Source organism: Manis pentadactyla, chromosome 4, assembly GCF_030020395.1.
Source record: "Manis pentadactyla isolate mManPen7 chromosome 4, mManPen7.hap1, whole genome shotgun sequence".
In the NCBI taxonomy this organism is placed as follows: domain Eukaryota; kingdom Metazoa; phylum Chordata; class Mammalia; order Pholidota; family Manidae; genus Manis; species Manis pentadactyla.
In genome coordinates, this window is record NC_080022.1 from 175,589,147 (window position 1) to 175,600,418 (window position 11,272).

Consider the following 11,272-nt stretch of genomic DNA (forward strand, 5'->3'; position numbering starts at 1 on the left):
ATCTCCAGCCACCATGTGTGGCTGTGTCTGTCTGTGTGTACGTGTGTGTCTGTGTGCATGTGTCTGTGTGTGTTGCACACAGACTTGGTTGTACAGGCCTGTTCCATGGGGCAGGATGTGGAGATGAGGTATTTTAGATTAGATATGCAAGAGTGTAGAAGTTTATAACTGCTTAGGACAATGGAATCTGTAAACATATCCTCTAAATAGTTCCGAGCTTTCTACCACCAACTTCTCTAATTAATCCCCTCCCCAGCCTGATGTTTCAAAAGCTCTTTGTCTGCCAGACAAAGGTCACATCACCCCCTTTCCTATCTTTGTGAACCACAGAGGAGCATGCTGCTTGTCAGAGCTTGTGGAGAGCATGAGGGCACCAGCATGCAAACCCTAAAGGTCTGAGCTGCAGACGGAGGGCAAGGAAACTTAACATCGCGGTCACCAAGACCAGCCTTATTCCCTAGTCCTTTTGAAATACTAGAATTCTTCAGACTTCTGTTTCTGCCTCCTCAGATGAGGAGGCAGGATGGATGAGGCCAGGCCTACCTGGAAGGAGGCAGAGGAAGAGGAGGTGGTGACAGAAGGAAGAGGGGACATTCCAGCATATTCTACAGTGGTCCTGAAGTCTGAGCCCTTCCCTGTGCTGCACCTGCTGATACCTGTCAGCTGATTGCTCCTCAGTAACCAGCTACCCGGGGCAGAGATGCTTATGGTTGCTGGGCAGTTTCTCAGATCTCCCCACCGCCTCCCAGCCCCCAGCCTTCCTCCAACTGCTCACTCCCAACCCCAGCCGATCCTGGCTCTAACACAAGTGAATCCAGTGGCTTTGGTTTAGGCCTGAAAAAAATTTAAATAGGTTCCTTGAAAAATTAGAAATAGAACTACCATATGGCAATTCCAATTCTGGATATTTATCTGAAGAAAATGAAATCACTATCTTGAAAAGAGTTCAAGGGCATGCACCCCAAATGGAAGGTACCAGCCCCACGACCTAGCCCTGCTGGGCCTTCAACTGACTGAGAAGTCATGGGATCAGGCTGTCCCTGGGGAAACAGGTGTAAGGACAAGGCGGTGGAAGGGTCGTGCACAGCCCTGGGGTTGACCACACATCAACCAAGAGAAAAAAGCCAAAAATGTGAACATAGGAGGCCCAGATGGAAGAACATGGAGAAAGAACTGTGCTTCCAGAGTCAAGATCCAGAGCCACTTCGTCCATCAGCCCAGCCACCTGCTCAGAGATGACCCCCACCTGTGGAGGGAGGGGTCTCACCCATCCCTGGCCAAGGCCCAAGGGTGGCTCCAGCACCAGAGAGAAGTGACCAAGTACAGTGATACAAGCTCTGGCCCAAAAGTCAGGAGCCCTGGTTCTCCTCTCGGCTCTGCCGCTAACTAGTTGTGTGAACCAGGTTGTATGGCTTGACCATTCAGGACCTCCATTTCCTCACCTGTAAAATGGGGACAGTTGGACTAGAAGATGGGTGGGGGCTTTCCAGTTCTGACATTCGTGGCTGACCCTTTAGCCCCTAATGTCACAACCTGGAGCAGGATTGTGATTGGCCCATAGCCTTCCCCCACCTCTGCTGTTCTCTTGGTCATGGACACAAGATGGATGTGCCATGGACCTTCCTTATTTGTGCTCTTCTGTTATGGGCAGCTCTTGCCGAGGCTCAGGACTGAGGATGAGCAGACCTCAGGTGGGGCTGGGACCCAGAGGAGAATGGGATTGGACAAGGGGTCCAGGCAGGGGTGGCCTCTGCCAGGACAGCATGATGTCCATCTCCTCTGCAGACAAGTTCTACGATGAGACCATAGCAAAGATGTTCCTGCAGTTTTATGAGCACACAGCCCAGGTTGTGTGGAACCAGTTCGTGGAGGCCACCTGGGACTATGTCACCAACACCACCAAGAAAAATCAGGAGCACATGGTGTGGTACCACCTCCACCCCAGCGCCTTCTTCCCTGCGCTCCCCGGGAGTCTCAGAGGGATGGGGAACCACACCTTCTGCCTCTGCCCAGAGCTAGAGGAAAGAGGGTAGCCCCAGAGTGTGTGTCAAAGCGCGCTGCAGGCTCTGGGCCTCTTGGCGGCCCTAAGCATCCTCTGAGCAAGAATCTCTTGCTTTTTTCCTCTCATAAAAAGTATCACCTCCTTACTTTTTGGGACATAGACTCCCTCCCTTCTCCCTCTTGGCAAATCTTCAATAATGCTGAGCCCATAAAGTGTGCTTGGGGAGGAGTGAGGGCTGTGGCCCAGGAGTTCAGTGTGGGGCCCCTACTCCCTCCCCCAAACTCCCACGGCAAACACGGTGCCTCTCCTAGCTGCACAAGGACGTGGAAAAGTCCCAGCACTCGCTGTACTTTGGCAGCCAGGCCGGCTTGTTTGAGATCGCCAGGTTCCAGGACCCAACCGTGAGGCGCATGCTAAGTAAGCTGCAGAACAGAGAAAAGGCAGCCCTGACCAAGGACGAGCTCCAGGAGGTGATGGACGGAGCCCCCAGGTCTCCGGGCACATGCTCCCAGCCCGGGGGTGGGTGGGCCAGCCAGGTGGGGACCCAGAGTGTCTGGGGCAGGAGGGAGATCCCAGGGGCAGGGCCAGGGCCCAGAGCTGCCTCTGGAGGAGGAGTGAATCAGAGGCCGGTGGGGCCCCAGCCAGGCCACCTCTCCCAGCTGGTGGGGCTAGCGCCAGGGTGGGCCCATGGGCATGGGCTTGCCCTGGGTGACACCTGTCCCCCCCCAGTACAACAAGCTTCTGGCCTCCATGAAGACAACATACAGCATGGCCCAGGTGTGCCTGAATGAGGGTCCCTGCCTGCCGGTGGAGCCTGATGAGCACCCCAGCCCTGCCCCCTGCCCAACCACAGACTCTGTAACCCCAGCCCCTCCACGCTGCCTCCCTCGTCCTCCTCCCTGCCCCCACTGTGCTCCCTGATTGGGGGGCGGAAGCTGCCTAGGACGGGTGAGGGCAGAAGGCAGGCCAGTAGTGGGGGTCCCACCTGGGCCCCTTTTCTGGCCACAGACCTCACAGAACTCATGGCCCCCTCCCGGGACCAGAAGGAGTTACTGTGGGCCTGGCAGGGCTGGCCGGATGCCATGGGTCCCCAGCTTCAAATCACCTTCGAGTGCTACGTGCAGCTCAGCAACAAGGCTGCGAAGCTCAGCGGTGAGGCCCCCGACCCCACGCATGAGTCCAGCCTGACCAGCACACTGCTGGGTCTCAGAGCAAGGCCTGGCAGGGGCACAGAGCAATGCCCGTGGTAACCTGGAGGTGGGAACCCTGAGCCTGCAGCTGGGGAGGGCAAAGGTGGTTCATTCACTGTGTTTTTCTACAAATGCAGGTTGAGCACCTGCTCTCTGCCCAGTGCTGGGGAGGTTCTGAGGATGGGCAGGTGAACACACAGAAGGTGCCTGCCCTATGGGGGCCTTACAGTGCTCTGGGACACAGGCAATAGTCATGCAAACACACATCTCCAGTTACCACTGGGACACACGCTGAGAAGGAAAGGGCTTTGAGGGAGAATAAGGAGAGGCCTGCTTCAGATGAGTGGCCAGGGAAGGCCTCTCTGACATTTCTCAAGGCCTGAAAGGTGGGAAGGAGCCAGGTAAGCAAGAAGTAAGAGAGCGTCCCAGGCAGCCAGGGGAGGAGCTGGTGTTTGGGAGCATCTGAAATAAGCTAGTGTGGCCAGAGGGCTTGAATGGGTGGGGCTCAGGTGGGTGAGAGAGGAGCAGGGCCTTACCCAGGCCCTATCCAACCTGGCGCACAGAATATGTATTTTGCTAAGTTCTTTTCCACTGATCTCAACCAATACAGACAGTGGCCTTAGGAGGTATTTTTTGCATTTGTCTGATGAAGACTCTGAGGATCACGGGCGTCGTGTCTCCCCCAGAAGGTGCCTGGTTCTCCCACCTGCCAGGCCAGGGCTGAAGGGTGGGTGGTGAGCTCCTCTGAGCCCCCTCTCCTGTCCTAGGTTACAAAGACATGGGGGCCTTGTGGTGGTCCAAGCATGAGCCTGACACACTGGAAGGCGACCTGGAGCAGCTCTTCCAGGAGCTGCAGCTGCTCTACCCGAACCCGCACGCCTGCGTGCGCCAGGCCCTGCACCGCCACTGCGGGCCTGTGCTCATCAACCCGGAGGCCCCATCCCTGCCCACCTCCTGGGCAAAGCCTGATGACTGCAGGGCCTGGGAGGGCAGAAGAGGCCTCTAAGCACATACACAGTAAGGAGAGAAAAGGTCTCCTACCTCCTTTTGGCCCACCCGCTCTCCTTCCAGGGAACATGTGGGCTCGGTCCTGGGTCAGCACCGTAGACCTGGTCCTGCCATTCCCAAGGAAGCCCCCTGAGGACATGATGAAGATCATGGAAAGCCAGGTCAGTACTCAGCCTCCCTCTGCCCGCACCCACTCTGTGCCCCTGGGCAGGGCCCCATGCACCGCCTCTCTCCCACAGCGCTGGAAGCTGGAGAAAATGTTCAAAGAGGCTGAAGAATTCTTCACCTCCCTGGGGCTGCTTTCCCCTTCTCCAGAGTTCTGGAAAAAATCGATGTTTGGAAAGGCCAACCGATGGGTGGGAGGTGGAGTGCACACCTCCGCATGGGACTTCTATGACAGCAAGGACTTCAAGTGCTCACCCTGTGGCCAGCACTCCCCCACTGCACCCCCTTCCTTGCCCCCTCCTCTCTCCACCTGTCTGCCTGTCGTAGGAGGTGGGCACAGGGTTGGGCAGGGCTGGAGCCAAGAAGAGCAGGGAATGTGATCTGGCAAATGGGAGAGGTGGGAGCGAAAGCAAAGGACTTGGCAAGCCCACTGCCCTTTTCCTGGTGCCCGGGTGCACGTACACACCTGCCTCTGGCTTAGCACCCCCAGGCGTGTCCAAGGTCAGCACCGGCTGCCAAAGGGGCCCACCAGGAGCCAGGCAGCATCGCTCTTGAGAGGCATCCATGTCACACCCCAGCACTGACCCCAGGCTGTTGGATTAGAAAATAAATACCCGTGGCCAGGGCTTCTCCATCTCTGCAAGGCCTCAGACTGACTGGCTCAAGTCTGCTGGCCACAGCATGGTGTGGGGAAACCACGAAGAGGCCTGCTAGCTCTGCCCCGGGCCCCATGTTTACTGAACCTTTACAACAGCCCATGGCCTCTCCCAGAGGAACCTGTGACCAGCCCATGGTCATACAGCAACCCCGGGCGAGCAGGACTGGGCGTTTCTCCCTCTGTCCACTCCCGCTCCCAGCCCTGCTCCGATTTCAGGCCTCACCAGTGGGGCTGGCAGTCTTGAGCTTGTGCACCTCCAAGGGCACTTCTGCCAGCCAACTGAGGCACCTGAGGGGCCTTTTCCTTCCCCATCTGCCATACCCACCACCACCCAGGTGATGGAAACCGGGGGCCGGGGTGGCGACTCCCTCAGCCTTGGACAAGCTCCTGTCACCTGTCAGGAGAAGAACCATCCAACTCTCTGTCAGCCCAGAGGGTGGTTCTCCAGCGAGCCAGTGATGGAATGATGGGCCCTTTGTGTCATCCCACACATGGGTCATTTTATCCCTGTTTTACAATAAGGCTCAGTGACAATCAGTGACTGTCACATGGTCACACAGCTCCAAGGGGCAAAGCCAGGCCTGAACTTGAAAGTTATCAGGATCTGCCAGGGACTAGTTCTGAGTCCTGCCACCAGTTCCATGATTTCTAAACCTTAGTTTGCTCATCTGTAAAATGGGAGTAATTAGTACTAAGCCAAAGAGATGTTACTCTGTTTTCTTCTCGGTCACTCTCATTAGATGACTCACCCTGGTCAGCTGGCGTGCAGCCGAGCCCCATCGTTAGGATGCAAGCGGGGACCTTGCCTAGCTCGTTCCCTCCTGTGTCCCCAGAAGCAGGATGGCGCTGAGTCAATCTGTGTGAAGCGTTCAGCTTGGCTCCTAGCTCAGAGGAAGTGTTCAATGTTAACCACTGTTATTATTTTATTCTAATTCCCAGTCCCATATGTTTTTAACCCATTTAATCAATGAAAATGCATTAAGTGTCCTCTGCACACCAGGTCCAGTTTTTATAGCTGTGCAAACGCTTCAAGGTAAAAGACTCTGAAGACCCTCAGGCAGCACTATCAAGCCCCCTCTTCTCCCCACCAGGTTGAAGATCCAGGGCCTCTGCCCCTCTATCCCTCGGACAGAGGACGACTTCGACCCAGGTGCCAAGTTCCACATCTCTGCCAGCGTGCCCTACCTATGATGAAGCTTGGGCCCTGCCAGCAGAACCAACCCTGGGAGCTGGGGGGGTGGGGGCACCGGAACCAGGCCAAGGAATTCCAGGAAGGCCCTAGATCCATTTGTCTCTCTGCACCCTGCCCGCCTCCTCCCATCGAGTTGCACAGCCTTCTGAAGGCCATGCCCTAGAATCCTTGGGGCTTTGATATCAGATCCTGTATGGAGGTGATGGTAATATTCTAAAGCATCTTTGCTGTCCCCGGAAGTAGGGCAGGAAGCAGGGAGGCTGAGAAGGAGAGCACTTGCAGGATTCCAGGGCCAGCCTAAGGTGGCACCTTCACAAAGGAGCCTCCACCTGGATTGGGACTGACGGCTGGGCCCTCGCGGCCACTGCGCATCAGAGCTGCCAGCCTCCAACTGGCCCTGGGCTTTCCACTCCTGACACCGACTCCCCAGTCTGTCCTCATGTTCCTCTACCCAGGTACTTCCTCAGCCTGGGGCTCCAGTTTCAATTCCACGAAGCGCTGTGCAAGGCTTCAGGCCACGTGGGGCCACTGCACCAGTGTAACATCTTCAACTCTAAGATGGCCGGGAAGCTCCTGGAGTGAGTGCCTCCTCCCTCATTTGTTCTCAGCGTCCCATCCCTTCCTGCTGGAAGCCTGCCCTGGGCCCCCTCTCCTCACTCCACCACCCTATACACCCTGGGCAGAGTTTCAGGGAGCTTATACTCTAGTGGATGCTCTTCTTTATGTCAGCCCGCAGTCTCTCCTACAGTAATGAGGCCCATTTCCTTCTGTGAAGCCCCTTCCTGCCAACACACACACACAGACACACCCACCCACTCGCTCACATATGTCAATGAATCAAACTGTCCCAGGTAAGCCAGTGTTAGGGTGTGGCCTCAGCCTCCAGTCTTCCATCTGAATCCTGTCTTCTTTCCTTGCAAGGTGCTTGCCTATTCTCTCAGCAGCATTTGATGCACCCTTGGGTGCGCTCTGCTGTTCCCACATCTTCCTGGAGGTACCTGGATCCAGTTTTACAGGGTGACCAGGTTGCTTTTGCACCAACCTCTTGGCATGCTCTGGTCAGCGTGGGGCCCACTTTGACCCCCTTCTCACAGTCTTTTTCCTTGCATTTGGTCTCTAGCTCGTCCTTTCCATTCCTGCTTCTGTGGAGCTGAGTTTTAGTATTGAAGCAAACCTGGAGGGAGTGAAAGCTGAGCTGATGGTAGGAAGCATTTACAGGCTGGGCTCTCTAATGGGTCCTCTTATGGAATTTCTCATTGGTAGCTCATAACTTTGCAAAGTAGGTATTATACACATTTCATAAATGATAAAACAGAAGCCAAGACAGGTAATGGGATTACATATCAAGTTGCAAAGTCATGCTTGGAGCCCCACACTGACTCCAGGACACATTATCATTCACCCTATTGTTTCCATCACAGGTTTGGTGAGGTTAGATCTAGGTCTACTGGTTCCAAGATCAGTGACCCAAACACTGAGACACAGAGCCTGTCCACTGATGAGAGCTTTTCCCCACTGAATTTCAATTGATTCCAATAGGTCCTTTTCACTAATTGATCAGTCATCTTGAGTTGTATTTGTGTGTCCTAGAGGGTTAACAAAACATAATCTAGAATCCTTTGCAAATTTAATGAGCGTATTTGAGATTCCACAATGTAGTTTTTCAATAACCACTAGGCCACATGGGGCTGCAGGACTGATCCCCCCAGCTTTGCTCCCAGGGAGGACTGTAGCTTGCATGCCTATTGTCTCCCTAGTCTATTTGCTTTTTCATCTTTTCACACTACATGGATTTAGTCTAGTTGACTGCCCAGGTTTGAACTTTTCCGAGTGTGTGGAGCATAAGGGCCTCTGCTTTCTGCATTCATGTCTCCGGCTGTCCATTATTTATTCATTCAGCAAACATTTGCTTGTGCTCTATGTCCAGCAGGGGGCAGTAGACCACAGGCTAAATCTGTAATCACAATAAAAGACAGTGGCAGGTGCACTAGGAAAGGGCTTTGGTGAACAGGCTAAGAGGGTAAGGAGGTCATGTCCAGGGACCGCTGACCCCTAATGCAGGAATGCAAGAAGTAGCAGACCTCTGTTTCCTACACCACAACTCACTTTTAACTCTGAGCCTTCATCCCACTTGATTGGTGGGACATTTGACCTCAGTCATCCTCATTGCTTCCCTCCCCCACCCCACCAGGGCACACAAGGCTCCCAGGCTCTGACTTAGCAGCAAAGCATGTAGAGACCTTGCCAGTCATCACTGGTCATTGCTCCCCAGTCTTTACGCATCGCTGTCCAGCCCCTGGCAAGGGAAAAGCCTGAGTTCCAGGTCTAGGACCGCAAACACCAGCTTCCGGGCAGCGGAGAGGTCTCTGAGAAAGGGTGTGCCATGAGCTTTGCGGGGGTGAGATGGCAGCAGAGTGGAATACGGGCTGTGGAGGGGGAGAGGAAGGGAGTGCTTGCCAGGGAGAAGGGGAAGGGCAACATTCTTGGCTGCTCTTTTGCCTAATATATTTTAAAACCTGATTTTGCTACTTTTGACTCATCATTCTAAACGCACCAAATTGCCCTGGGCTGGTTCTGCTGAAAACAGAAGGTCAAAGTGGACTTGGTGCAAGTCCCCAAGTTCCCCACCTCACCCGCCCAGCCGTGGTGGGCCTGACCTTGTCTGTGGGGCCCACTGCTGCCACCTTGGAGTCGAGGGCTCCGGGAAGAGCCCACTTGTCACCTTTGTAAGTCTCATGCTCTGCCCATGTGGGCCGTCAGCTGGGCTTTGGTCCAACCTCCTCTTGTCCTGCCCTATGAAGGGCTGTTCCTACATAGGTAGATTCTCAGTGGTCAAGACTTTTCCCCGCGTCAGATCCTTCCTGTCTCCCAGGACCCAGCATCTGATAAAATCCTCTTATCTAAAGTTAGCCCTGCATCTTTTTTCCTTTTCATCTTGATGGCTTTTCTCCTCCATTTCTCTAGGGTCTTAACTACATTCTTTCCCACTGGTTTCTGACAAAGATCCACTGACCTTCAGTTTCCCTGTCTCATTCTTTCCCAGTTGTTTATTAAGCTATGTGTATCAGTCTTTGCAAGCTACAAAGTCCTCTTTCACCACCCTAACGTGACTTAATCCTCACCACATGAAAGGCAGGTATGTGGGCCATTTTATTGATGAGGAAACTGAGGCTAAGAGTGGTCATGTTGATTGCCTGAGGGTATGCAGCCTATTAGTTGCTCCGCTGGGACTTGTACCTGGTCCTGTTAGTCTAGACTCCATACTCTGACTTCTAGGCCTCTAGGCCCCTCCTCTCCTGGTCAGATGGGGAAACAGATTGAAAAGGATCAACATATGCCTACTGCTGCCTCTGCAGGGAGCCCTGGGGTGGAGGAGCCCAGAGCCCTGGCTTCAGCACACTCTGTACCCCAACCGTAAGTGTGTGGGCCAAGCCTAAGGCTTGACCCCCTGCCACCAAGCACTGGGTGTGCTTTGAGACAGAGCTGACATTTGTGCAGCACTGCAGGCCGTGCACAGAGCACATCCCACGCTCATTATCTCTCTAATCTTTACAAACACTCCCTGTGAGACAGACAGGGCTGAAGAGCTGCCTCTCCCTACTGACACTGAGGCCCTCATGGCAAATAGTGTCTCAAGACTTTATGCCTACTTAAGTCCAGGCTAATAATAATCATCACAGTAGTGGCAATAATAACAATAATAAAACAGTAATTAGTAGCTGACATTTGCTGCCTGCCTAATATCCTCCCAGCATTGTGTTTATGTCATCATCACAACCCTAGGTGGTAGGTACTGCTATTATCTCCATCTTAAGGATATGGAAACGGAGGCTCAGAAAGGTTAAGTTACTTGCCTAATGTCCCACAGCTACTGAGTGGCAGAATTCAAACCCAAGTTGATCGTATTACAAAATTTGTGGTTTTATCCACTATGCGGAACTCTGTGGGCAAAGTCCGGCCAACAAAGCCCTAGGTCAGGGTGGGGCACACTGAAGGGTCCCAGCAACACTCCGCTGTACCCACTCTCCCAGGGATATCCTAAACTGGGCTCAAGCAAGCCCTGGCCAGAGGTCCTGGAGAAGATAACTGGGCAGACGGAGGTGTCCACAAAAGCCTTTATGACCTACTTCAGGCCCCTACTGAACTGGCTGGTGACTGAGAATGTGCAGCGGGGGGAGATCCTGGGCTGGCCAGACTTCAGCTCTTCCTTTGAAGGTTTGATAATCTGACCCTGGTCCAGCCTCAAACCCTACCCTAGGCTGCCCTGGGTCAGCCCCCAACCAAATGCAGTCTTAACCCCTGGCCCATCCATGACCTGGCTTAAACGAGCACAACACTGCTGCTGCGTGACCCTGTCTGTACCTGATGCAGCCTCAGTCAAGACCACAGCCCACACCCCAGCCACTGGTTCAGTTGCGTCCTTGTGCACCATTCATCTAGACTGCCAGGCTGGCATCTGAGCACAGGGTGGGCATCTTGCCTTCTGACCTTTGCACAGAGCCACTGCTGGGTGCTATGGTGTATAGAGGAGCTATCTCTGCCCATCTTCTCCTCCTCTTCTTTCCACCCCTCTTTCTCACCTTCCTTCCAGAGCAATGCCCTCACCTGTGGCTTGGAAGGTGGGTCCCTGAAGCTGACAGTGAAAGCCAGTGACAGTCATATCCTCTCTGATCACCACAGGGCACCCCAGGGCCTTCTCCCCAGTTCTACCTGCTCTACAAGACTCATGTGTCTTCCACAGAAAAAGACATAGATAAGATGATATTCCTAGGTCTGGAGCTGGAACCTAACAAGACCAAATTTAGGCAATGGGTACTGCTGGCCCTGAGATTTGTCATATTCCTGGTGACCCTACTGCTGGCCTGCAGGCTGCACTCCTTGGAGAAAAGGTCACTGGCCCAGGACACCAATGCACAGGACATCAGTTCACAGGACACCAGTGCATTCAAGACTCCAACCAATATCTACTTCTTGGGCATGGCCATAGAGCCTTACCAGGCTGCCAAAAGACAGTGGATCCTGCTGGGCATCTGCCTCATCCTGATGCTGTGCTCAAT

At 54.1% G+C, this 11,272-nt stretch overlaps 2 protein-coding genes across 4 annotated transcripts; both read left to right on the forward strand.

Annotated features, from left to right (window-relative positions):
• Positions 1 to 1,763: 1,763 nt before the first annotated feature.
• On the forward strand, positions 1,764 to 3,256 carry LOC130683273 (angiotensin-converting enzyme-like protein Ace3). Its single transcript, XM_057499535.1, has 3 exons — positions 1,764 to 1,922; positions 2,314 to 2,472; positions 2,732 to 3,256. Exons 1-3 carry the CDS (start codon positions 1,764 to 1,766, stop codon positions 2,921 to 2,923), a joined length of 510 nt encoding a protein of 169 aa, XP_057355518.1. The 3' UTR covers positions 2,924 to 3,256.
• Positions 3,257 to 3,835: 579 nt separating this feature from the next.
• LOC118919668 (angiotensin-converting enzyme-like protein Ace3) lies at positions 3,836 to 10,430 on the forward strand. 3 transcript variants are annotated; one of them, XR_008997415.1, is made up of 4 exons: positions 3,836 to 4,361; positions 4,440 to 4,612; positions 6,115 to 6,793; positions 10,247 to 10,430. XR_008997415.1 is itself a non-coding variant. In XM_057501608.1 (3 exons), the coding sequence occupies exons 1-3, from the start codon at positions 3,996 to 3,998 to the stop codon at positions 6,212 to 6,214; spliced, it is 639 nt and encodes a 212-aa protein (XP_057357591.1). In that variant the 5' UTR covers positions 3,836 to 3,995; the 3' UTR covers positions 6,215 to 10,430. The 3 variants fall into 3 exon arrangements, 1 of the variants encoding a protein (XP_057357591.1); XR_008997416.1 differs by having other exon boundaries at positions 6,115 to 6,414; positions 6,671 to 10,430; XM_057501608.1 differs by having other exon boundaries at positions 6,115 to 10,430.
• Positions 10,431 to 11,272: the final 842 nt, after the last annotated feature.